Below are 27,808 nucleotides of genomic sequence, written 5' to 3'. Positions count from 1 at the left end.
AAGGAACTATCAGTAACCTATATATAAAAACATTCACAGAGAGCAAATAACATCCTCCTAGACAAAGCATCTTGTTCCTTTTAACACCAAAAAAATACTGTTCTCTACTGAATAAATGGGTTCCCCAGAGTATGCTTTCTTAATTAAATGTGAAGGCAATTAAAATCAAGATTTCTGTGAAGTTGTAAAATATCGCAACAAATTAATTTCAAATAGAAAGCAGAGACAAAGGAATTACAATGATAAGAACAAATTCATGCATAATCTCTGAACAGATGGGGCCTGCTGAGAATCTGCCACTATGTAGATGGGCACCCAGACTGCCTGTAAAGGGGCAGGCATCGTTTTCTTTACTTTTTCCTCTTTTCTCCTTTTCATTCCCTACAACTACTCTTCAACTTAATACAATGACTGAAGCATATTCATTTTACAGAAAAATTATAGCAAAATCAAGGAAAAAACTTTTTTCTTTGAAAAAAATCTTAATGTGATAGGAATACCTGACATTAAACCTACCCTCTTAACAAATTTTAAATGTATATTACTGTTGACTACAGGTTCAATGTTGTACACAGATCTCTAGAGTTTATTCATCTTACTTTATGCCTATTCATTAGGCATATTTCCCAATTTCCCTCTCCCTCTAGCCCTGGTAACTACAATTCCAGTGTTTGCTTTTATAAATTTGACTATTTTAGATACTTTATATAGGTGGAATCACACAGTACTTGTCTGTGTCTGACATTTTAATTAGAATACTGTCTTCAAAGTCCAATGAAAAAAACTTTAAAGGAGAACTTTCTTTTTATGTAATACTTCACAAAATATTTAAATTGCCAATGTTCCAATGTTTTCTCTATAGAGGAAGAATGTTGACTCCTTAGTCTCTAAATGTTAGTATAGAGCTCATAAAAATTTTTAAATTTTACTCTAAAACAGTAAGCCTAAAGCTAATAAAGATAGCTAGAGCTGAAATATTGGTTTCATTAACATTAAAAGGTGGTTAAAATTGCTTTAATTTAAAAAAGATGATGAATTCGACACATATTGATAGGAGAAGGGAAAATATAGTACTGAAATGTCAGGGCAGGTCTGTTCTTAAGAGCATTGTGTATCATAAAGAATACCCGGTTATTCACTAGTAGCTCTTAAACTCAGGTTACATAATCCTTATTTCCTTTAATTACATGAGAGAATAAGCTCGATCTTGATATTTGATTGTAAACAGTGGATGCATTCATGTTCATTTACATAAATTTTAAGTAAAATATTAAAATTTTCTGTTTTCTGAAGCAATTATAAAAAATTGTTCAGATACTTATAATCAGATTTTTTTTAGTGGAATTTGATCTATTAATTACATTCTTCTTTATTTTAAGGTCATTGACTCTGCTTTTAAATAAACATCAAAGTATGCAAAATTAATTATTTTACACTTTCATGGGGAGCAAGAATCAGAAACAAGGAACCTAAGACTTCAAGAGCCCCATAACTTTAGATCACTATTACTGAAGATATCTGGGCTTTATCGGTATATTGATCATTCATCTATATAGCGTCCATGGTGTGCAGAAAAAATATTGGACAGACAGACCACTCAGGCTGTAACCCCGGTTCTGTCATTAATTTGATGTACCACAAGCTTTCTATTTTCTCATCCGGATAATAAAAACGTTGAACAGGTGATCTCTGAGTTCTCTTTCACTCCAACCCTCCCACAGTCCATAATGCCTAATTCTGAACATGACCTTCCACTGCTTGAAAATGGACAAGAACTCCCATGGTCCCAACTTGGATTTCCCAAAATAGGTGCTTCCCATTTCTGAGTATGTTTCACTCTGTGAAGTCCGCTTGCAACAGACTCCTTATCTTTACCTGTTGAAATCTCATTCTTAAAGGTCTGCCTCAAAGGCCAGTGTTTCCTTGAAGTCTTCCTAATCCCTGAACCTGAAACTGACATTCTCTCCCACGAACATCCAAATAGTTTCATTACACATTTGTAGATGTCTGTCTGTCTGTCTATCATCCATCCATCCATCCATCCATCCATCCATCCATCCATCCATCCATCCATCCATCCTCTTACTAAATACTTATAGATATACTTCATCCCTTCTATTAAACTATAAACTCCTCAAGGGAAGAAAGGTCTTATTTGTCTGACAACACATGGTCATTCCTATTCGCCATACGAGTGCAGTCCCTAGTTTTAACAGTGCTCCACTCTTACCCTCACCAATCTGCCCGGTCTAAGAAGGTGCCTGCACTACTCCTGGATGGCTTTGACACCTACCTTCTTTAGGTAGGTCCCAGGCCCAGACCTCACCACTTCCAGGACCCAAGAAGTTAACACGACCATAGGGTACAACCATGATTTGGGCAGTTTTGAAGATTTATTTGTTGCTGCTAATCACAGGAGTCATTAGGACAATCAAGGGGGCATGGGTAGGATGACTACAACTAATTATTTAAATAAGGACACTGTTAAGAGTTAGAGGGAGAATTATTAATAATCATGCTGGGACAACAGGTGTATAGACAGAGTCTGTCCCAGGAAAACTGGCATGTGTAGCACCTTGTGCATTGGCATTCTTTTCCAGTCTCCGTATAGGCTTACGTGTTCCCATGTCCATCATTAAGTCTTTCTCTGCATTCCCTTTTCTCACAAAGACACTGGCATACTTCTGATGTACTAGTTTATTAATAAGGGTTTAGATACTGGAAAGTCATCACGATTCTGATGGCATAAGTACAATGCACTCTTAGGAGACACCGCATCCTGTCCTCACGGGAGGTGAGCTTCAGCAGTGTGGACTGGCAGTGACACAGTTCTGAGGGGATTTCCTAAACTACCTTTACTTCTCATTTGGAATCTTCAAATTATAAATGAGAAATCAACATAACCTTATTTCTAAGGTTGATTTTGGGTTAAGTTCAATATAACATTATAAAAATAAAGAGCTGTATTGAAAGTTACAGGCTGTGCAACACTATAGTATATTTCCTATCAATATTTAACTTATTTCTTTAGCTAGCTTTAATAAATTGTCACAAGGTGTGAAACCATTAAGTCACTCAAAAAAGGACTGTAAAATATCACAAGAATTATAACATTGCTGTAGCAAAATTACAATTTTCAAAACTCAAATTATATTACTTTGCAATGATTTAAATATTTTATAGCTTATTTTATCAGATAGAATTAAAAACAGAACAAATCAATAAAATTGGGGAATAATGCAGCAAAACTCTTTCAATTATTCAAGTAATTTCACAATTTAAAACATTTACATAAGCTAATAAGTTCTGCCTTGTCACTTCTATGCCCATACACATCATTAAAGGTACATGCAAAATAAGAGTTCTATGACCAGTGTTATCATCTTACCAGCACGAGAGGAGGAAGATTTCACTCCCTAGCTGCCTCCATTACCTTCCAGTAGACTGGATGCTCTCTGAGGACAGGGGCCTGGTCCGGTGCTTCCCCTAGTGTTTATCACATACCCTTGCTCCTGGCCTTCCTTTTGCCACTCTCTGTAGCCTGCCTGCAGTGTCGGGCCTTTATGTCTCTTACACGACCATGAACTCTAAGCTGGAATAGCACGGATGATAAGCATCTGCTACAATGCGTGGCTACTGCATTAGAACCTATGAACAAGATCAAATACCACTTTTTTAAGGGAATGAACTAATAAGCTATTTAAAATATTCCATTCTTCTGATTTGTACTTCCAAGAAGGGAAGCAAGTCAAGAACGAAAGTTCTTTAGAAATTTTGTTTTTGGAAATTGCACCCCATGGTTAAGTCAATTTGTGATACAAGGCATACTGTATTCATCACACTCTTGGGAACTCACTGAGCCAGCAAATACAAGGTCATGAGAAGCCCTGCAATAAAGACATCTGATTTATTGTTCAAACCAGTATTTCCCCAAATTATTTCACCATGGAACCCTTTCTCCCATGTGACGTGTATAATATCTTAAGAAACCTAGGTTCCTCAGAACATATTGTGGGAAATGCTGACCTAATGTGTTTTTCCCCCCTTGAATTGTATAAATTCCTCCGAATTGCACTTTTCAGATCAATTTTAAAAAGTTAAATTTTGTTCAAGTATATGATGCCAATCTTGTTTTGTTTTTGATCATGGCAGGCTACATCAGGAGCAGCCTAGTGTTTTACAGTCTTAGCTCACCCTTTTAGCATGGAAGAGGGGGTAGGTGAGGGTCTTAATGCTGAGCACCCTAAATAGTAAAAGTTGACAGCCTAGCCCATCTAGAAGGGCCGTGTCCAAAACCATGCTTTACCCCGACAGGCTGGAGAGCAGCTGCCAGCACTCATGAGTTCTGATAGCTTCAATTACACTGTGAGCTTAAAATGAGTGTTGTTCACCCACTAAATTTTCCCTTAGAATTATAAGTCAAAAAGTACAATAAGAGCAGGATTTGATTAAGAAAATGTAAGATACGCCCTAAGTGCAAATGCAAATTTGTAATATTCTAGCTGTCCTGAGGATACCTCATTCATGTTAAGCTGATTACAAATCACAGGTGTCTCAGAGCATCTGCTGTTAAGAAGGAAACCATTGCGGTATAGAGTTCTGTCACGCAAGCACATGCGCCTTATGGTACTTAAAATTTATTTTTAAAAAATTAAATGTCTCACCTTTAGCAGTTTAAAAAATAAAAACAAAATAAAAATGATTGAATCAATGGCTGATTGCATGGGAAGATTAAAAAAAAAACAAACTCTTTACTATATATATGTGGAAAATAGTGTATTCTTTAGAAATCAATTCAGATACAGTTCCTGAAAAGCAAACTACTATTTAATCCAACTGTGGCAAGTGTCTCTGAATCCTGCTTTCTAAAACAACAACAAAACACTAACCTCTTTCAAATACAGCAAAGTCAGGGGAATTTTTCCAACACAGATAAATGAAGCATGAAACAGGGAAAGAAAGCACACTCTAGCAAGAGCTCTTAATTATGTCTGGTGTATTATCTTAACATACCTCTCTAACCCAGGTTACATCAAAGTACCAAAGACGACTCACCGTATCATAAGTTGTTACAATCTTCTTTAGAACCTCAGGCACGATTCCCTGCAGCTCCATAGTGGGATATTGCTCGCTGAGATTCAGGACCACCAAGGGGGTGTTATCAGGCCCCAGAAAACGGGGGGACACCGCCAGCATGCACTGCATGAGATTGGCCACAGAGGAGAGGCCACACAGCTCCTTGAATGACACCACTGCGTTCTGTTAAATGGGAAGAAAGGAGGCACTCTATGATTAACCAGGGGTTTTAATTTCTTGTGAATTTTGTATTTTATATATTTGATTATACTTGAACTGCCCTGTATAAGTTATTAGCAATGTTATGATGGAATTGGCTAACCATTACTTTATCCAGAGATAAAATGGCTATTTTCCAAAGTAAATACAGTTATAGATATTTGTAATACCGATTTATCAAAAGTACGGAAAATGTAAACAAGTTAAATTCTTCCCAAGGGCAAAGTCTGTTTTCAGATCAAAGTTCATAGCAGTGCTAATGCTGATATGTAATTATGAGCAAACAAAAAGAATGGCTTCAGCATTCAAAAAAGGTAAAGATTAAGAAAAAAAAGTCAAATCAGGTTTAAAATTAGTATCGAGAATGCGAGCCATCCAAAGAGGAAAGGAATATTTGTGAGGCAGGAACTTGACTCTGTCTCACCTGTTTATGCCTGCTGGTTCCAAACCCTAAAGCAACTTTGAGGGTTCTGCAGTTCACTGGTGAGGTCTGCCCAGTGGGAGTTCTTGGTTACCCACGGCTGTCCCCTATTAGTGTTGCCACTGATCTAAGTGCTTTTCCCAATTTTTTTTTTCTGATCATGAGATGGTATGCAATTAAAATATCCATTAAAGAAAACCCCCTTCGACACTGTACAATGCCACGAGTTTGCATTATCAAGGTAATTACCAAGTGCTAAGCTGTAGAAGACCTATTTATTACACATTTAATCCTCTCAATAAGCCACGTTGTGGGTGAGGAAACTGGGCCTCAGCTATTAGCCTCTCTGCTATCTGTCTAAGGTCACACAGCTGGTAAGTGAAGGAGTCAAGATTTTACCTGAAATCTGTTGATATTGAAGTGTATGCATGCTTTTAATCATTATTACTAACAGGTAAATTCTAATCAAAGTATGAGTCAGGCATTTTATTCTGGGCACACTTGGGTCCTGACCTGGGCTGAGCATGACAGTCACTGGGGGGTGTCTAGGCCCTCCAAGTCCGTGCCTTCTGCTTTCAAATATCCTGGTTCTCGGAAATGAGCAGCGGTTTAGTTTCCAATTTAAACATTTTCTTTTCATTAATATTGCTTTAAATATGCACATCAAAGTATATGCCATTTTGCTAAAAAACACTTCATTGTTGACTGCTTACAACAATAAATTATTGTCCTTTCTAGAGTGGGTCTCCCAATCACTCTCACACCTTCCTGTTTCATTTTCTTCACAGCACTGGCTTGTCTGCAGTTGTCTTGTTTATTTATTCACCTGTTTATAGTCTGCTTCTGCTCCCAATGCTCATCCCCAACCAAAGTCATCTGTTTGTTCACTGCTGCACCCCTCATGGCCTAGACTGCCTGTGCATGGAGTTCATTAAACATCGCCACCAACTGCTCTGTTGGGTTCAGCGAAGACACGCGGCTCTAGAAAGATGATACTCAAGCTCTGGCACATCAAGAGAATTCTCTGTCACAGGCCCAAGAGTAGCCATGGAACAGGGGACAATGTGGCCTGCTCACAGCTGAAGGTTTACGAAACCATTTTCACCCTCAGGAATAGGTAAAAGCCTTTTACATTTATGATATGCTATTATTTTGAAAGAGAGAATAAAATTTCTCTATTTTGGGAAAGTCTTTTTATTTTTATTATTAAGGTGTCCAATCAGTAGAGGAGTGAAATATGTTGAATTTTCTGAGTGAGATTTTACTTGCTGGTAGCGTTCTCCTCATAATTGTTTACACACACACACACACACACACACACACACAATCAGCTAATATATACATATAAATAATAAATACATGCTGAGCAGCTGTCACGCACACGGCACTTCTCCCACTGGGACAGGTTAGGGCCAGTACTGCTGGCGAGGTGGGCCTCTGCTGCCCACTTCTCTATCACTCACGGGCCCTCGTATACTGTTAGACATGTGGACGATCCTTAATTACATACATAATTCCTAACTGATTGCTTTTGGCCATTGTACAGTTCAGAGCTAATTATTGTATTAGACTTCTAACAGATACACACACGTCTTTTACTTAATTAGATAGATGTCCTGTAAAATCAAGAGGAAGCTCAACACACAAACACATTGGTTCACTCAAGTGCTTCCTATTTTCCCAGCACAACAGCTTCATAAGAAAGGACCGGAACATGTCCCTGTTATTTTGATAGGCCATCAATTTGTGTTCCACCTAAGGAATAGGCAGAAAAAAAATCAGAGATTCCCATGTATATTACTAGAAAAAAAGGGCAACTGTGACGCATTGATTAACAGGGACTAGGATGTGTTGTGTGTGAGACAACAACAAGACTGGCTTACTCTAATACATTATCAACATTTTCAATATCAGCTGTGTTTTTGGATATTTAAATGATAAAAAAATGAGACTAGTGGTAAACATTCTAATAACCAATAGAAATTTGTAAATAATTAAAAAAAATCAAATACACTGCTGTAAAAAAAAAAAAAAACCTCCAATATATTCATAAACTATACACATGCGCTAAGAAGGTAAACACTTAAACACAAGAACGTACCTGCATGTTCTCTCTCAGATCTGTGGCATCTCGTATGGGGGGCTGGGCGTTCTTGAATACTTCATCGACAGTTTTAATCCACAATGTTCTCAAAGATGCATATTCCCTGGATTTCTTCCCTTTTCTCACAGAAAGGCCCCTTTTATGAGGTTTCCCTCCTCCTCTTCGGTTAGTAATAGCCACATGGACAAACAAAGAGGCATGTGCTAGGACCTCTCCAGTCAATGACTGCAGGGGGACGTGGCGGTAGCCTGTCTGTAAACATTCAAAGGGAATCGTGTACTGACCAATAAATTCGTCCCCAATGTAGTCATCATCTAGTACTACAAAGCGCACCATGGCCAGTTCCGGTAGGTTGATCTGAAATTCAAAGCTTTCATCAAAAATGGGAGCATCTCCATTCTGGTTCACAGTTTTTGTCCTTTGTTCTGCACAGTCGGCAGGGATCCCATGAATTTCCACATAGACATAAGGATCCACCACGTCACCTTTGGCACCTGATCCTTTGGGTTTGGGAAAGTTCTGCCCACTGATGATTTTAATGTGAAGAAGCTGAGGTGAAACTCCTGGGACGGAGTCTTTCGTATTGGCACTGAAGAAGGAGACCTCTTCCCTCATGATGGCCGGCCGAAGGACATAGCCACAGTTTCCATTCTGCCTAAACCAGCCAATGTTCAGGTCCATCATCAGTCCCGGCGTCTGAAAGTTCATGGCTACGATCTGACAACCACATTTCCAAAAATCTTGAGGGTTCATGTTACTGGAGTCAATCCTCATTGGGCTGGGAAAAACCCTAGCAAGAAAACGTTTGTTGTAATTTACAAAGTCCCCTGGATTTTCATTGGCATATTTGCTGGCAAGCACTTCATTAAATGAACAGACTTCCCAGTACTTCTGAACCTGGAAGGACACCTGAAACTCTTTGAACTGAACCGACTTACAGATGCTTACCAATTCAGACAGTTCTTTGCAGAGCTGAAACCGCTTCACAGGCACATTGTTGAGTTGTTCCACGTTTTCTTTTCCCATCCTCTGAGACATTTCTGCTCCTTCATCTTCATCAGTAACATCTCCTTCTACTCCAGAGCAATTTGAGGACAGCTTCTTTGCTTTAATTAGTATCTTCCCCTTTAGGACATCTGGGGATGGCAGATAAGATTCCTCAATGTTGGGTGATGTTGTATAGAGCTTGTCTCCTAAAATTTTCTTCATGTGCTGAACCATTATCTTCTGTTGTTTAATAGAACAGTGATTTTCTAAACACAAGATAAGTGGATATTCGGAAGCAAAGAATGCATACTGATTAATAATATCAATGACACTGCGGAAGACTATCTGAGAGGTCATGGTGTGGCCTGTGTAGATGACAGGTTCATTATCTGGCCCATCCCATACGTCTAATTCAACACTCCGGCAACCCATTTTTAGAGCTCGAATGTATCCTGTGATATCAGAGGGGCCTCGGAACTGATCCTCTATTAAATATGTATTATGAGATGAGTTTATAAAGTAATGAGACAAAGGTTGCTTCATATCCTGACAGACCTTCTTATGTTCAGGATCAAATATATAACAGTCAGGTGACATAAGGTAATTAGTGAACCCGTCTATTGAGAGCCAGCCCTTTTCCTGGCCCTCTTTGGATGGCTCATATTTGTGAATAATTTCAAGGCTTATTTCCTCATTTATATGTGCCACACCCTGCTCTGCCTCAAGAAACATCATAAGGTCCTTGGTATCAAGAAATTCTTTATTGCTTGAAAACTGAACTAATAAGAAATAGATTTCAGGTCTAGTACAAAGCTCATGGAAAACCTCAACAAATTCTTCCTTTGTGACTTCGGTACCAGCTTTGTCCTTGGATTTGTGCAATTCTTTGAACTTAAGCTCAATTTTGCTAATTTTTAAGCCAGGGTTGAGGTTTCTGATACATTGCACCGCATTACACAGGGTTATATGTCCAAGGTTATCTACATCGATTTCACTAAACATTTGTGAAACCCAAGAAGTCCTCATGTTGTCTTGGCTACTCTCTAACATATCAAGTGTATGTTTTCCATAAGAAATTAGGTATCGCAGTCCTGTGACCCAGATGTTCGCAACATCTGCAGAGTTGGCAACCAAGTCAAGTGACTCATAATTCTCTCCATATATGACTGAAAATGCACAGTCTTCAGATATCTGGTCAGAAATGCCATTGCTGCGGAATATGTCTGTATTTTTCCCTGTTCTCACTTCCTTGATGGATTTAATATCAATCTTGGCTTTCTCAGAATCTTTCTTAGATGGTTCCCACCTCAGGCTCTGCATGTCAGCGTCCAGTAAAAAATACCTATGGTAAATTCTGGAGTTGGAGCGAACCTTTTTGAGTTCTGAACCCTCGACCATTGAATTGATACAATCACTTGCACTGCTGATCTTCTTCTCTGTCGGCATGCTACTGAATGAGACTGTCTTTTTCCGTTCTCTTTTCTGTTTTGTACCATCCTGGGAGGGAAAAAAAATAGTGTATTAGAATAATATTAATGTAGGCTTCTATGTTTAAGACTAAAAATAAATATTTAATTTCCTTGAGAAAAAAAATAATCATACAATTAGGATTTCCTATTCTATGTCCTATGATGAATAATACTCATTCACTTCTAAAGCTTAGAAGTGGCCTTGGAGTTTCAGCCTAATACAGACGGGTAAGAAATCATTATTGAATAATTGCAATCCATGGGTGCCAAGAAACACAATTTCAGTAATGCCCAATAAAATCTTTTACAGAGAACTAGCTACATAATTTGCAGGCCTCAGGGAAAAATGAAAATGCAGGACTCCTTGTTCAAAAATTAAGAACATCAAGAAGGTAACTGAAGAGTATTTAGCCAAGTACAGGGCCCTTCTGACTATGGGCCCGTATGGTCGCCCAGGTTATACACCCATGAAGTAGGCACTGTTCGTACACACATTTCCTATGCGAGGGTTTCTCAAAGGCCTATCTCTAGATCACTTACCTCAGAATCACCTGGGTTACCTGGTAAAGGTATAGATTCCGAGGCTCATGGAATCAGATCTCTAGGGGGCAGTACCTAGGAATTTGCATTTTGGACAACACTCTAGGCCGGCAGTCCCCAACCTTTTTGGCAGCAGGGACTGGTGCGCCTATGAGAATCTAAAGCCTGATGATCTGAGGTGGAGCTGAGGCAGTGATGCTAGCACTGGGAGCGGCTGCAGATACAGATGAAGCTTTGCTGGCTCAGCCGCCACTCACCTCCTGCTGTGCGGCATGGTTCCTGGCAGGCCACGGACCGCTACCAGTCTGAAGCCCGGGCGTTGGACACCCCTGCTCTAGGTGATGGGGATGTATGCTAAAGTTTGAAAACCACTTCCTGACCACTTAGACTTACTGAGATGTCTGGGCTATTTCTGGAAATTACACATACCAAATGACCAAAGACAGCTAAGTATGAACCATGGTAATAAATGAGTAGATACTGGAATTCAAGCAGAAATTCCTGGCCCTCCCGAAACTCATATCAGATTAGTCCTGGTTCTAAATACTTCAGATAGATATGGCTTCACTGTTGCAATTGTGTCACGTTTGGGTGGGAGGCCTAGAATACAATTACAGCTGGAGGTGCTTCTAAAATTCCAGAGTTGATTTATTAAATCCCATTCCCATGCACCAGGCTAATGCTCAGAACGATGTCACCTAAGTACTTCCAATATTAACAGATTACTAACACTACTAAGTGGAAAATTTCAGGTTGCATCTATTTCTAAAAAAAGTTTACATCACCAACAATGCAGTCTTGCACTTTCCTACATAACGTAACAGGTGCCCATCTTAAGAAGCTGACACCACGTCTATGTGTGCAGTTAAGTCCTTTTCCTGTACAGACAGCTTCGTTATTTAAACAATAATTGCTCAAATGATCTCGCGACATCTTTCACAATTTTAACCTGAAATATGATATTGCCTTCCAGGAGGTGTATAAAATTTGTGATAAATTTTCAATAATTCATTATATTCATAAATAAGGAAAAGATATGGAAGTTGAGATTATGTAACTTCCATAACAATAAGGAAAAGAGCATGAAAAATGTTATACAAAGGCAATTCTAACTTTCCTGCTCTGAAAGTTAGAATCTATTTTGAATTAAATCTTTAAAAAGCAATTTGCTATTTTCTGTCTCAAATTTAAAACCACTTTTAGTTTTTGACTACCTGCACTTCCAAAGCGATTTGCAATTAAACTTAAACTTTAAATCATATAGGTATTATTTCCCTCAAAGTTTCAGAATGAATCATAAAGGCTTTTGTGATTTGAATGCCAAGATAACACATAAAAGCCACAAGGCAGAGTATTTCTTTACAACTGTATCCTGAGAACAATAAAGTGCAAAAGACATAAAAACTGTGGCAATTGTATCCATAAGATATATTGCATGATAGCTGCTTCAAATCCCTAAAGTTTAGGCTATATTCTATCTATTCAGGCAAGTTGGTCTGAAATTTAGAACCAGCCATGCATTAGGGCATGGAACAAATGTATAAATTTCCTATTTTTCAAAATGAAGGCTGCCTTTACTTTAAAAAGAAACATTTCTCTTTAATAAAGACAACATTAAGGAAAATTTGGAAATTTTGGAAATTTCCAAATTAATGAAATTTTGTAAGCTTTATAAATTGTATCTCAAAGGTGCCACTGGTAAAAATAAGTCACAAAGATAAATGGAGGCGCTTGTCCACTTACTCATTAAAAATATATATAGCATTTTCTCAACATTGTAATTTTTTATTCTGTCATTTTAAACATATTGATCAAAATTTGACTTCCACTTTCTAGTTTATTACAAATGATGTGCTCCAAATTCATAGGTCTCTCTGTTATTAAGAAGGAAAAGCCGAATTGCAAAGCAGGTTCACAACATACAGATATGCTCATACACTTGCGTGTGTAGCACAGGTGGCAACTTAAAATACCATACTTGTGACTTTAAAAGCATGCCTTCTCTGTGCAAGCCAGTCCAGGCAATGATCGGTGGTGACTTCAGATCACTGACTGCAGACACATGAACATGACCGTCACCCAAGCACAAGGCTGCTGTAATGAGAGCAAGGACTCCCCTTACCAGACACTTCCTATCTCTTTTCCCCTATCTGCTGTTGCCTAGAACCATCCTGTTCTCTCCATAGCACACTGATGCCTCAATGAAAAGGTCTGTTTTTCCTTCCTGGCGAGCAGATAAAGCTATTAGGAAACATTGATAGAGTGTGCTTGCCTAGAACCAAAAAGAAGAACTCATCACTGGGTGGACCGGAATCACTGGGCTGGAAGCAACAGATGGTTGTGAAGGCAAGTTGGTCCCCTAGGACCAAGAGGAGAGGAAGGGGAGGTCAGGAGCACTCATGTGGGAGGGAAGGAGAACTGAGGTTCGACAGTAGAAGATCTAGTCCCCCAACTTGCCTGACTCGCAGAATCTTTAATCCTAGTCCTACTCATTTTTACCTGGCTTTCACTTTTTAGCCCAGCAGTGATCAAGTACTTGCTAAGCAGCTGTTAAGAAACAAAGCTAGAATCAACTTTATATGTGGCCTCTTAATGTTAGTTAAAAATTTAACAATGAAAAGTGATTCAACTATATGTGCTATCCGTACATTTTTTTTGAACTAAAAGAAAATTAAATGCATATAACTTACATGCATTAATCATCTAAAACCAGAGGAAAAAAACACAAGTTTCTGCTGAGACAGTCATACCTCGAAATACTTATAAAAATAGTTTTGGAGCTGGCACTTATATTTTAAGTACTTGTCACCTAAAGCTTCCCAGTGGTGAAAACAACAACATGTAAACTTGGTCCACAGGTGCATTTCCGCTACTTACTAACATCAAGAGAATTCTGAACACAGAACAAACGCTGTCTGGAGGAAAACCAGCTTCCAAAAGAACCCATCTTTTTACCAACCCTAAAATTTTAAATTCTAAATAAATGATCATAAACTTTTGAACTGGAAAGAAGCTTAAAGATGCATTATACATTTAACCAACATTTATTTACAGAATAACGATTTTGTATCAGGAGCGATTTTAAAAAAGCAATGAACTAGAAAAAAGAGGCTAAGCAAACTCAGCATAGCAAATTCAAAAAAAATTAAAAACATTTATAGAACTTATATTTAACATTAAAATGAAAGTCATATTAAGCTCTGTGGAGAAACATACACATTTCTAACAAGGCTGCCTACTTTGTTTAATAGAAGTATGTCACTATCTTTTGGCCACTAAAACTACCATCTGGGATATTTTAGAGATAATAGCAATTTCATAAATAGGGGTGGGTAATTTCATAAATTCTCTTCCTGAAGTGAGATAACAAATAGGTGGGCCCTGTTTCTTCTGTAAAAAAAGTATATGGCACCAATCCAATTGATCTTGCTCATTCTGGAGACGAGGAAACCTATCTGAGGCAGCGGAGCAGTTTCAGGGCGCAGGTAGCTGATGTCCTGCTGGGTGAGAATCACTTCCTGTGTCCCACTGCACTGCTCTTGTATTCTAAAACTGATTTGTTTCCATTTGCTGTGTTATTATTTCACAATAAACATCATGAGAAAATGATGAGACAATACCCAGTTTTAATACACTGGAAAAACGGTCAAAAAGTCTAGGCAGCGTTTCTGGTGTGGGGGTGGGAGGACATTACAGAATGGGGAAGGGGATGCAGTATGAAAATAAAGAAGCTGTTTATCCCTCTGGTTTGTTTGGAGTCCAGTTATTTACTTTGATTTATAAATAGCATCAAAGAAGGGTATGAGATATTCATGTTGACTGAAGGGGATGTAGGATTAAAGAAAGTTGAGAAACACTGGGTTAAAAAAATTTCTATCCTTAACAAAACAAAACAAAACAAAACAAAACAAAACAAAATAAAATCTCCCAGAAAGGACCAGAGGCCCATTGCAGGAGCACAGCAAGGCCTGACCTTCCTTCAGCAATAACAATAATTCTGAACTGAAAGAATAAGTCATGTAGGGAGCATCAGGGTTACCTTGCAAAGTTTTCCACACATCTTTAAAACTTTGACGTGCTCTCTAAAATGAGTAAAAGGGGTGGTGGAGGGGGAGGAATCTGGAGGAAAAAAATGGTTACTTTGAAAGTCATTTTATAATATCTGATAAATTGAAAAAGAATAAAATAACCTGAAGGAAAGCTACGTATGGTCAAATGTTGCTTTCCAGTCATGTAGAAGGCCCTTCACTGCAAGTTACAGAAAGCTACTTGGCCCATGGACACCCCCATCATGGGTCTCCTCTTCCATGATGCCCTCTACTGGATTCTGAAAGCTAACCTGGCCCAAGTTTGGCAATTAGTCTATGGGGTGCAGGTCTGCTAATGGCTTGGGAACCTTTGGGTAACTTGAAAGTCACAAACTGGGAACAAGTACAGTTCAGATGATGGCTTACAATGCAGGAAGCCAAAAGAGAATGTCACTTCCACTCTAACAAGAAAAAGCCAGATTATTTATAAAATCATAACTTTTATCATCTCTGTCAGAAAACTGTGGTCACAAGGCAACCAAGAGAACTAATTCCAGAGAGTCAGGCCCCTCTAAGGAGAGACAAAACTTAGAAACGATTTCATGTTTAGCAGAGTCTGAGAGAAAGAGGCCACCATGGAGGCAGTTAAGAGAAAAATCAGCTGAAATTTTAAGGAATTCCTACAGGACTAGCAGGGTTAACTGATCAGTTATCAAGTTAACTGACAGTTCGGAGTAACCTGGAGTCCTAGACACAAGGAGTTTGTACTCATTTGTAAGTCTTCTTCAACAGGTGCTCCTGAGAAAGGCTTGGGGACAGCATTGAGATTCTGCCTACTTCTTCAACCATCTTCTCATATGAAGCTAAAGCCTAAGCTATCAAGGGAAGGACAGTGAGCCCTCTTTCTCCTAAGGCCACTGAGGGAAGGGCAGAAGCAAAATCCATCTACCTCTACAGTCAGGAAAAAACCTACTACCCCAAGAGGTAGAAGAACCTCTTGGACTCCGGAGCCTCTACCAGTGAAAGCAAAGCACTGCTACCAGCCAGAGAGGCAGAACTGTTTCCTGCCCCAGCTTACCACAGAAACAGGCAGAGTTTGGCTGCCTCGGGGAGCAGGGCAGGAGTGCTAAGAAGGCCCCAAGCCTGAGGCCCGGGTGCATCGGGCAGCCTGAGACTGAAACTAGACCAGAAAGACCAAGAAGTGCCCTGACTCCCCCAGAAGCCTGGCACCAGGTTAAAGCAGCACGCTCTGGAAAAGGGGTGTGAGCAGGGACAGAGGTGCCTTCTGACACAGGCATTCACAGACGAAAGCTGAGGGTGGAACAGGAACAAGGTGTAAACCTTTTCATGACCAAACTCTTGGAGAAACTCTCACTACTACCAAAATATTTATTCAAAGTAAATTTATAAAACCATAACGTACATCTGTGTCCAATGTAAACTGCAATAAAATTCATCAAGTTTTCTGTAGTAATGAAAATCTTAATGGTGAACACTGAGCTCCTATAAACTACCCTGGTGCTTCTCTACATTCCAGTGAAAACATTGATGTTAATGAATTTTAATTTATGATCTATAATAATGGCACGTTAAGTGGCCCACTTTGGTGTGAAAACTGTCAGTGTTTCTCAACTGTGTATGTGGTAATTCCTTATCTAGCACATTATAAAGCTTGCTGACTTTCTATACTACAGAGCTATTTTAAGATGTGGTTATATAACTTTAATTGTTAATAACTTTCTGGTAATCAAACTGAATTTGAAAGGTATGAAGTTGAACCACATAATGTGATCAAATATGATCAATTCTAAGAGTAACTTCTCAGTTACAATTTTCCTCTCTAAATTGTTCTTCACTACTGCAGGATAGCATCAGAGGAAAAATTTATATTTCTCATATTTTTATCCTTAAATCTGTCATTGCTTAGCATTGGAGAAAAAATGATGGCAATCCAGGGGTAGTCAGAACTCAGAAAGAAGGTTTCCACAGAGGTGTGTATGTAGGCAAAGCTACTACCTTGGGCCATATTCACCATCAAGATAGAAGAATGGTAGCTCTTTCAGTCAGAAATTTTAACATTTCTGTAATTGTTTTAACATTAAAATTTTAAGAAAACCTTCTTCACCAAGAATTTATTATGCAACAGTCTTGTTTATTATTTTCTTTTTATCTTGTGTTACAGGAGAAAAAAAATTCTTCCTGAGGTTTTTTTCATTCCAGTGGTTTATTTCCATATGAAATTAGTGTGAGTGTGAGTGAACAATTAGATCATAAGAACAAAAAAAGAAACAAAATTATGAATCATATAAAAAGGGAAACTCAGCTTTCTACAAAATATTCTTTTTAAGTTCCAAGCCATTCATGAGCCTGCACTAGTTCAGCCCTCAATATTGTCTCTTCTCCAAACTCACACAGTATTTGTACCCTTTACCCTATAATTTAACACTTAATTATAGGCTTATTCAGTTCCCTAATTGTTTTATGTGGGTTAGTCTTAGCTCATCAAGTAGAAAGTAAACTTTTTGAGGGAATAAGACATGTCTTATATCGGCTGAACCAAAGCTAGCAGTCAGAAGAGTAACCCCTTCTGATGAACTGGTAATCTCAATGATAAACGGGTCAATCCAACAAGGGGATATAACATTTGTAAGTATTTATGCACTCAACATGGCAGCACCTAAATATATAAAGCAAATATTAACAAACATAAAAGGAAAAATAGAAAGCAATACAGTAACAGTAGGGGACTTTAATATCCCACTTTTATCAATGGTTAGATGATCCAGACAGAAAATCAATAAGAAAACGCTGGCCTTAAATGACACATTAGACCAAAAGGAATTAATAGATACATATAGAAAACATTACATACAAAAGCGACACAAAACATTCTTCTCAAGCATGCATGGAACATTCTCCAGGATAGATCATATGTTAGGTCACAAAACAAGTCTTAACAAATTTAACAGGACTGAAGTCATACCAAGCATCTTTTCCAACTACAATTGTATGAAACTAGAAATCGATAACAAGAAAAAAACTGAAAAATTCACATATGTGTAGAGATTAAACAACGTGCTACTGAACAACAAATGGGTCAAAGAAGACACCGAAAGAAAAATAAAAAAATACCTTGAGACAAATGAAAATGTAAACACAACATATCAAAACTTAGGGATGCAGAAAAAGCAGTTTTAAGAGGGAAGTTCACAACAGTAAATGCCTACATTAAGAAACAAGAAAGCTCTCAAATAAACAACCTAACTTTATACCTTAAGGAACTAGAAAAAGAGGAACAAACGAATCCCAAAGTTAGTAGAAGAAAGAAAATAACAAAAATCAGAGCAGAAATAAATGAAATAGAAACTAGAAAGACAATAAAAAAGATCAATAAAACTAAAAGCTGGTTCTTGGAAAAGATAAACAAAATAGAAAAACCTTTAGCTAGAATCATCAAATAAAAAGGAGAGAGGAGTCAAAAAATAAACTCGGAAATGAAAGAGGAGACATTATAACTGATACCACAGAAATACAAAGGGGGAATGTGAGGAGGACTGTTCTCAGTCCTTTAAGTGTTTGGTAGAATTCACAGCAAAGCCATCTGCTTCTGGGCCTTTCTTTTGCGGGGAGGATGTCACAACAACTTGAAAGTGCTTACTTTTTTAACAAAGTGCTTTTTGTATACCGATCACATGCTCTTATTATTTAGCATGGCTCTAAGATGTGTTTGTTTATACATTCACATTTTACAATGTAATACATTACATTTACAACAAATATACATTTGTTAATGTATTTTCATAGATTAAATACATGTGCTAGCTATCTATACTGAAAAATCTTCACAAAATTATTTTTAAAAATTTTACCAATTAATTAAAATAATTGGATTCTAGGTTTATGCAAATAGGAAACTCCTGTTCTAAGCCATAAGCTCCAAGCTCAGTGCTAGATAGTCCAGGGGGCTTCGGAGGCCCCTCCCCTGCCTTGCAGCTTTCAGTCATAAAAACCTTGCAGGTCTTCTCCATGGATCCCGAGTCCCCACCTCACAGAGCCAGTCCCAGCTAGGGTGGGTGCTGCATGCCTTCCCTTTCTTCTCCTCTTCATCCAGACCAGCCTCAGGACAGGTCCCTTAAATATCCCAAGTCTTGGTGAATTTGCCCTCTGCTGCTCCCTCCACTCTGCCTTCCGGGAAGAAGGGATAACATGTGCAAACACCCTGAGGCTCAAGCGTACGTCAGGACTCTGGTGTTGAAAGGAGGCCAGTGTGGCTGAAGTTCAATTAGCTGGGTGAGACTGCAAGGAGATGAAACCAGAGAGAGAGGCAGAGGCCGGATCCCGTAGAATCTTAGAGGGATCTTAAATCATTGGATCATTTGGATTTAATTATAGGGGCAATTCCCTGAAGGAGAGTGCCATAGTCTGATTTACCCTTTTAAAACAGTGTCAAGTGGACAGTGGATCAGAATGGAAATTTAAGAGACAACTACAGAATCCCAGACACGGGATGATGGCAGCTGGAAACACAGTGGTGACGACGGAAGTGAAAGAGGTAGATGGCTTCGAAATAATTTAAATGACAGAACTGACAATATTTGCTGATGGACTAGATACGGCACATGAGAGAAATGGAAAAACCTAAGATATTGCTAAATTTCTAGCTTAAATAGATGGTGCAAAATGACGTCATTTGTTTATGTGGGGAAGATTAAGGAATAATTTCTTTTTTTTCGTGGGGTGGGGATCCATAGTTTTATTTCAAATATGGTAAGTCTGAGATGCCTAGATACTAAGATGTCAAGTAGGCAGTTAAATACATAAGTGTGGAAATCTAGAGAGTGATCAAGCCTACAGATATAAATCTGGAAGCCATAGCACACTGGCAGCCACATGAGATTCCCAAGCCATCTTCTCTTCTCTTTGATGGAGAAGAAAAGAGAAAGAGAAGAGAAGATGACCTAGGACTGAATCTGGCGCATTCCAATATTTTCGGTTGGGAAGAAAAAGAGGGATTAGCAAAAGAAGCAAGAAAGCAGTGGCTGGAAATATCATAGTGACTCCAGAAGATTGTGGTGTTACAGAAGCCAAGAATAAAGTGTTTAAATAAAACAGAAGAGTCAACAATGCTTCTAAGAGGTCCAGTCAGAAAAGTGACGCATGTGTGGCCTCTCCAGCTTTCTTATGGTTGCTGTTTGTACGATATATCTTTTCCCATCCTTTTGCTTCCAACCTATTTGTATCTCTGAACCAAAAGTGTAGACAGCATCACACAGTTGGATCTTTTTTTTTTTAATCCAGTCTGACAAGCTCTGCCTTTGATTGTATTATTTAATCCACTAACATAATGTTACTGATATATGTAGATTCACATATGCTACTTTTACTTTTCTGTCTCATCTTTTCATCACTTCATTCCTTCTTTAATGATTTCTTCGATGTTAAGTTAGTGAGCTATGTTTAAGATTTGGCCACTCATAGTTCTTTGGTGACTCTGGCAAGAGTAGTTTCGGGGTAGGAAAAAAGGCCAGAAGTCCTTCTGGACTGAGCTGGAAATAGAAAAGGAAGTGAGGAATGGAGACATGAGTGTAGTTAACTCTGTGAAGAGCGAGCCAGGGAAAGGAACTGGTAGTTGGAGGGAGGGAGAGAGAATGTTTCTTCATTTATTCATATTGGAGATATTAGAGTCAGTTTCTATGATGAAGGAATTTGTCCAGTAAAAAGGAGGAAATAATTGATGCATGAGAAAGAGAACGTATCTCTGAAGGAGCAAAGTTGTTAGAAAAGCAAGAGGAGACAGGAACATCGCTACCTTTCTCCAAGGGGTGGCTTTGGGCTGGGTCCTGATGGAGAATGAAAAGGAAGGGAAGGCTGATTAATCGGAGGGAACAGCATATGCAGAGACAGGAGACAGGAAAGAGCCTGTAAGGTCTGAAGAAGTTCATGCGGCCTCAGGGCAGGATAAGGGAGGCAGACCAGAGGAGGGTGGATGTGAGCCCTGCGAGCAACACTGCAGAGTGAGACCGCCAGCCTCTGTGGGAGAGGAGTCAGGACCTCCTCTGAGAAGACCTCCCTCACCTGGGAAGTACATGTTCCTAAGCCACAGACAGAAAAAAAAATACAAAAATGTACAGAACTGATAATCATGTGCATTTTTCCTGCGTGCAAATATAATTCACCACCTGTTTTAACAGACCGACAAATGCAAAGTCTCATTTGTTTTACTATTTTAAGAATCATCTTCCCATTCATGTAGGTATTTATTTTGTTTATCTTAACAGTCTAATAAAACTGAGCTCAAGGATATATCATGTTTAATTAACTGTTATACAGTTTACTGACCTCCAAATGAATGAAATAACTCAAAGATTACCACTTGAGGAATCAACATTTCAAACACCAGAAAGAAATCTGTATACTTTTAAAATAACTTTTTTTAAACAGTTACAATTATCTCAAGATGTTATAGCACAAATTGTTATAACCCAATTTTAATTAATTGGAAAATTTTATAAATTACAGTCATTTCCAAACCCACTGCTTTTCTCCTTAGATGTGTTATATGCAAATAAAAGCTTTTCTAACACAAACACCTACCGAAGTGGTACAGATACGCCTTCATAATCTTTGTATCTACTTGACTAACAGCAATCACATACACATGCTTTATGTCATGCTAGCGTAAGCCCCCCCCCCCTTTTTTAAATTAAAAGCTACACTTGCGTTAAGAAATCAATAAAAATGTCAATGCCCACGTGGCAGGAATTCATTTGACTCCAGCGATTCATCTAGAGCATTTGCAAAACAGAGGAATGCCAATTTGGATTGCAGAAGGTCCAGTTCTGCCTCTTTCTGAATCATCATATACCCTTTTCAAACCCCAAGTCCCTTCCAAATTAATTAGCTCATCAAACTAAAATGAAAAGCAGTTTTAAAAACCAGCAAAATCTCATCATTAATGCATTTTAAACGGCCTATGATGCCAGTGACTAAACAATTTAACTGCTTCAATGAAACCTTGTGTCACCATTTCCAGCCCTCGTTGCTGTAAATCCTAACTACTGAGAGAAAACTACAAGCAGCAAATGTATAATTAAATCCCTGCAGCAGGTACAAAACTCATTCCAAATACAGTTTCCTAAACCTGGCTCATATTTTAAATAATACAACATGGACTGCAATATTAATAGTTGCATAGAATATAAAACCAAGCAATCCTACAAAGTACATACTTTAAAGTATTACTAAAGTACATACTTTAGTTTTGAGAGTTGGAACCAGAAGGGCTTTTGATTAATATGCTTTAGGATACCAGTGGTAGAATGAAATCCAGGCATTTTTAGGCATCCTTAGATTTTTATACGAAGGTATTATAATGTAAGCTCAAAATGACATATTTAATTATACTGTATTTCATTTCACTTGAAGTTATCTAGGAGTAAAAACAAGGACTAATTCTGAGTCTACTTGCAAACTAATCACCAAAAGCCCTTTACTAAGTAGGATGCCATCCTTATTATAAGAATCAGGCTGCTATACCAACTACCACTTCTCAACAGTGCTTTGACTTCTAAGAGTTTTGAAGCTGACCCTTCAGTACATTTGTATAACTCTGCACTAACTTGCTAAGGCCCCAGACTTCTACAAAGGATGTTGAGAGAGAGAACCTTCAGAGAGAGAGAGAGAGAGAGAGCGCGCGAGAGAGCGAGCATTGGAAAATGAAGCTGCCCAGCAGAAGGCTCTAGCTGGGGCAGGGTGAGGATGGGGTGGTCCTTCCAGCACCCACAGACTACACAAGGATAGCTAGACCCACTAGCAACTGGTAGGCTATATTCCCCCAAGGTAGAGTGACATTTAAGCTGGGACACTTCTGGGAATGAAAGTGGGAATTATTAATAAATATGTCACAACAACAACAAGGACTTTTCTGGGCAAACTAAAACATGTGGTCTACTTGAAAGAGACCTTATTAATGTTAAGTTCTTACTAAGTACCAGGCACTGAAGATTCATGTATAACCAAATCTTCATGTGAGATAGACCCTTAGCCCAATTCCCCAGCATACCTACAGTTTTGGGGATGTTTCCATGCTAACTGGCAGACAGGTAGGCTGCTAGTTTGGCCTGCCTGTATACTTCGAACAAGCAGGTTTCACCTTGTCCACCTGAAAGCCCATCCTACATGGACCGGGAACCCATCTCTACCTGTCTGTGAGGTCTGGATAGTCTTGCTACCCTGAACCAGTGGACAGGTGGCCTAGTCCTTATGGCTGCTTATTCCCTGAGGCTGCTATAGTTCTCCCCATGGTCTTAGCCTTTGTGGGGACCCTTAGCCCAATCCCCAGCATGCCTGGCTAGCACTAAATACTTGCCCAGCTCCCAGCTGGAGCTCCCCTTGGATCTGCATGGACCTTGTTGGAAACACAATGAGACTACAAGCTCAGCTGTGCAGAGTCCTGCTCCCCTACGAGTCTCATAAGGTGAAGCCCTCCAGAAACTGGCTTGAGCTCATCACACATCCTTGGATGTTGCAATTCTGATTCTTCATTCTCAATTCATGCCTCTCCCACAAGTCTGGCCTTCCTGCAAATCTCATGGCAATGCTTGTGTATCCCACAAAAGGGGAAGCAATACACGAATGGGGGTTATGCTCTGCTGGATACGACTAACAGAGGTCTGGGTGAGCACTGTGGAGAGGGACCTTTACAAATGATATACAGTTGTCAGAAGGGGCTGTCAGAGATGAAATGTGTGTTCTTGGAGCTGGAACAAAGAAGTGAGGTGCGAGGCAGGGAGAAGGAACTGGTGGCTGGGCTATTCCCACGACCATTTTAACAGGCCACAGATTAGTTCTTCTGAAGATGAAATCACCTCCCCCAAGCATGCATGTACAATATAGCTCTCATTTTAAATTGAAAAAAAAAATGACATATTACATAGATATAATATCATCACTGTCACATGCGTCACTATTGATAATCTAGGGTTCTTTGTCCTATACTCACCTCAAAACTCAACTCTCCAGTTCAGAAATCCTTTGTCAAGTTGCTGAGTTGAGTCTGTGGCATTTAATGCATCTAAACATTAGCAAATAATTTATCTTTTAATCTGATTTTATGCATCTCCTCTCCTCTTCCAACCCAAATATGATATAAAATTCATTTGGGTTTACTGGAAATTATAATTGGCAACACAGAAATCACATTCTGTCCTCTGAAAGGAGCTGAAGTTTTAGCTTAACCATGTTTATTCCAATTATAATTTTTTCAAGTAATTTAATTGTGCTTTTCAAAAATCATTACTGTAGAACAGGTTTTAATTTAATAAGGCTAAAACTTGAGACCAAGGGCTTTTCAAAATAAGACAGGAATATGGGGAAATCAACCATCAGCACGGCCTGTGTCAGCTCCCTCTGAGCGCTCTTAGCTCTTATTGCCCACGACCCCAGGACAAAATGGCAAGTGTCCTTGATTTAGATAATATTTTTTCTTTATGAATTAAGAACATTCTAAAAAGAATGAAGAGAATGAAGTGTGGAGAGGGATTAGACTAACCCATGAAGGCTCGGATTAGAATAACCCATGAAGGCTCGGATTAGAATAACCCATGAAGGCTTGGATTAGAATAACCCATGAAGGCTTGGATTAGAATAACCCATGAAGGCTTGGATTAGAATAACCCATGATGGCTTGGATTAGAATAACCCATGAAGGCTTGGATTAGAATAACCCATGAAGGCTTGGATTAGAATAACCCATGATGGCTTGGATTAGAATAACCCATGAAGGCTTGGATTAGAATAACCCATGATGGCTTGGATTAGAATAACCCATGAAGGCTTGGATTAGAATAACCCATGAAGGCTTGGATTAGAATAACCCATGATGGCTTGCACGCGCAGGAAGATGATCAGGATGTCAATCCCTCCCACTTGTCACATACTTAAGCTTTTAGGCCACATGGTAACTACTGTCCACCTTGACCACAGTGTTTCCATGGGAGGGAGGCTAACAACCTCTGCTGAGCTACTGTTATGCACAGGCACTTTATAAACATTATTTTTTTGGATCCTCAACCTTTAGGCAGGACCTATCATCCCCTTTCAGGGTTGAACAGTTCGCCCAGGCAGATGGGTTTCTGTATGCTCCCCATGGCAGATTTCCTCGATCCCAAGTCAGCTGGATGCCTGTTGGGTTGCACCCATGAGGCTCCGGCAGAAGATTGGATTTCCTCGATCCCAAGTCAGCTGGATGCCTGTTGGGTTGCACCCATGAGGCTCTGGGCAGATGGTTGGGTGAATCCGGATGGTTTTCCCTCCTCCTCTCTTTGCAGGGGAGAGGCTAGCAGAGACGTCATCCCCTCTGAGGTTGCCATGGCCCTTGGGCTCCAGGACCCATCCGCTCCCTGTCTCTCCACCCTGCAGGTAGGGATGGTTTTCTGCTATAGCTAAGCTCTGGGTGGCTTCACCAATCCCATTTGAACTTATGGTTTTTCTAGCACCTGTAACAATATCTTGAATTAAATTCTCAAAGGTTTGGACCCTGAGTGATTCAGAGCTCAAAGTTGTAGCTACTAAGTGCAAAGCAGGCAGGACCTGCTTGGCCTGGGCCCTCTCACTGCCCTTGTCAGCCCCCTCTGCCAGCCAGACCCGAGTTCTCCTAGATCCCCAGTTACTGGTTGTGTAGCTCTGGGAAGGTCAATAAACTCCTTGAAACCTCAGCCACTAATTTTATAAAATGTTACTGCATTTTATAAACAAATGCAGAATGCAATAACAAATGTGAAAGCATTGTGGAAGCTGGCTTAACTGCAAGTCTCCAAGTCTTATGTACTGGGATTACTGGACAGTTAAAAAGGAGTTCATCTGAAATTAACCCCCAAATTAATCTCACAGATACAAGTGGTTAAACATTACACGAAGCTGCCTTTGAAGAGCTCATTTCCAGCTTACAAACACTTTGTTCTCCTAGAACCAAAGGGAAGTCAGTTGGCCGATGGTCTCTATGGCTTCCATAGCACATCTGCCTGCCAAAGCCTGGGGCTGAGTCGGCACCACCACTTCCTGTGTAACTAGCTCTGGCCTGATGCTCCTGAAACATGGACTATGATGACAGTACCTCTCCCAAAGACTGTTGCTGAGTATTAAACAAGACAATGTAGAACTGCCTGCCGAAGTTCTCGATGTGCTCAATAAACGTCAAATCTAGTTAATGTGGTCGATCTTACCATGATTATTCTCATTAGCATCATCATCCTTTCCTTTAATGAGCATTTGATGAGTGTTTGATAAGAACTCTCTCTTCTGCCTATGTCATTTCCAAGCAGCAATCCCAGATAAGTTTTCTGAACATCTTTACATACCTTGTCGTCATTATTCATGGGTAGCTCTCCCCCAAACACCATTCTTTTCTTTTATTTCTATTTTAAGCACCTGGGAACCTTGGTTTCAGTACTGCTATTTTTCTTTTATCACACTGTGAAAGAAGAAACTGTGTTATCTAGCCATGTATTTACATAATGTGCTAATTATAAGAAATCGTATACTCTGATTTCCTATCCTGTTATACTTTGCTACTGTTCGCTGTGGTTATAAACATGCGTATTTATGGGGAAAACGCTGAATGATCTTTGGGTAGAAGGATACTTTCCCTTAGTGATATTTAGCACTGGAAGGAAACAGAGACACTGTCTATGTCAGTGCTGTCCCCAAAAGTATGAGAGTCACATATATAAAGCTTTCTAGAAGCTATCACAAAAAAAATTAAAAGAAACAGATGAAATAAACTTTAATAACTTACTTTAACTTTTTAAATTTTTACATTTAACAATGTAAAAATGATTAAGATATTTTGTCTTCTTTTTTCATACCAAGTTTTTGAAATCCAGCACAGGGTACGTTTACAGCGCACCAACTCCGGCTGAGCGCACTGCAGTGATCAATAACTACAGGGGTCTAGGGCTAATGTATCAGGTGGTGTTAAGTCTAGATGACAAGCTCAAGGGTACGGACTTGTCATACTCTAATTCCAAACTCCACCTGACACTTCTAGTGTGGTGCTTTGCTCAAAGCAAGCACTCAGCAAATTTCATCATTGAACTCAGGAACAAATGGCTGGAAAGAAAAGCTGTCATTCATAAATGTAAGCAAGGCCAATACAAATCTTGTGGATGGGAAAGAAAGAAAAAATGGCCCTAATCAGATCTCCATAGTAAATAACCACTGTGAATCATCAGCTACTATATAAAAGACCTCATGTGTTTGATATTATATAAGAAGCTATAATGCATGCTAGGACACAGATATAACTTGAAAAGGAATTAAAAACTAATATTGCAACCAGGTAAAATGAATAGTCTTTTCTCAGCGCTACTAAAAGCATATTTTACTTGAAAGTTTATAGAGGCTCAATAAATGCACATTAAATGAGCTCTCACCTAGTTGATACAAATCAACTTTCTCAGGATGATCACTTAAAAACAATTTGTAGTTCCTAAAGGCCACAAAATTATACTGTTTATAGAACTATAATACGCACACAGCCAAAGAAAAGATGGCAGCTCCGTTCAAAGTGAACGACAGAATTCGTAAAGGTTAAGTTCGCTTTGACTACCAATGCTGCTGTCCACCCAAGAGAGACTGCTGCCACTGGTTGTCGGCAACGGCTTGTTCACAAAACTCAAGAGGAATTCTATTCTGCTCAAAAAAAAAAAAAATACAACTCCACAGAAGTTGTATGAAATAGCAAAATACTTGGTGTATCTTCACTAAGACTGTGAAATGAACTTCTCAAATAAAGCCAACTAGCACTAAAGATGCTTACACGGGTGGTTTCTCTAGGGGAGGAAAAAAGCTTTCTTCTTCACAGTGATGGGATTGGTTTTTGCTAGTCCTAAATATACTTTGACAAAATGGATTCAAAGGAAAAGGCATCTTGACGTATCTGCTCTCCTGTTAAAGCTCCTAATTA

General features: G+C 39.1%; 1 protein-coding gene across 2 annotated transcripts in view; it reads right to left on the bottom strand.

The window, feature by feature from the left end:
- Positions 1–27,808, bottom strand: part of PLCL2 (phospholipase C like 2) — a 162,942-nt gene that overhangs the window by 53,748 nt on the left and 81,386 nt on the right. For both annotated transcript variants that reach the window (XR_004950586.1, XM_036219789.1), the window contains exons 2-3: positions 7,818–10,304; positions 5,056–5,259 (exon numbers count right to left, since the gene is read on the bottom strand). Coding sequence is in view for 1 of the 2 variants with exons in the window: in XM_036219789.1 (XP_036075682.1) it covers positions 5,056–5,259; positions 7,818–10,304 (2,691 nt within the window). In the remaining variant the exon portion in view is untranslated. The remainder of the gene's footprint in view (positions 1–5,055; positions 5,260–7,817; positions 10,305–27,808) is intronic.

This window comes from Rousettus aegyptiacus, unplaced genomic scaffold, assembly GCF_014176215.1.
Source record: "Rousettus aegyptiacus isolate mRouAeg1 unplaced genomic scaffold, mRouAeg1.p scaffold_m13_p_4, whole genome shotgun sequence".
Taxonomy (NCBI): domain Eukaryota; kingdom Metazoa; phylum Chordata; class Mammalia; order Chiroptera; family Pteropodidae; genus Rousettus; species Rousettus aegyptiacus.
This window is presented reverse-complemented; position numbering and strand designations above follow the sequence as displayed.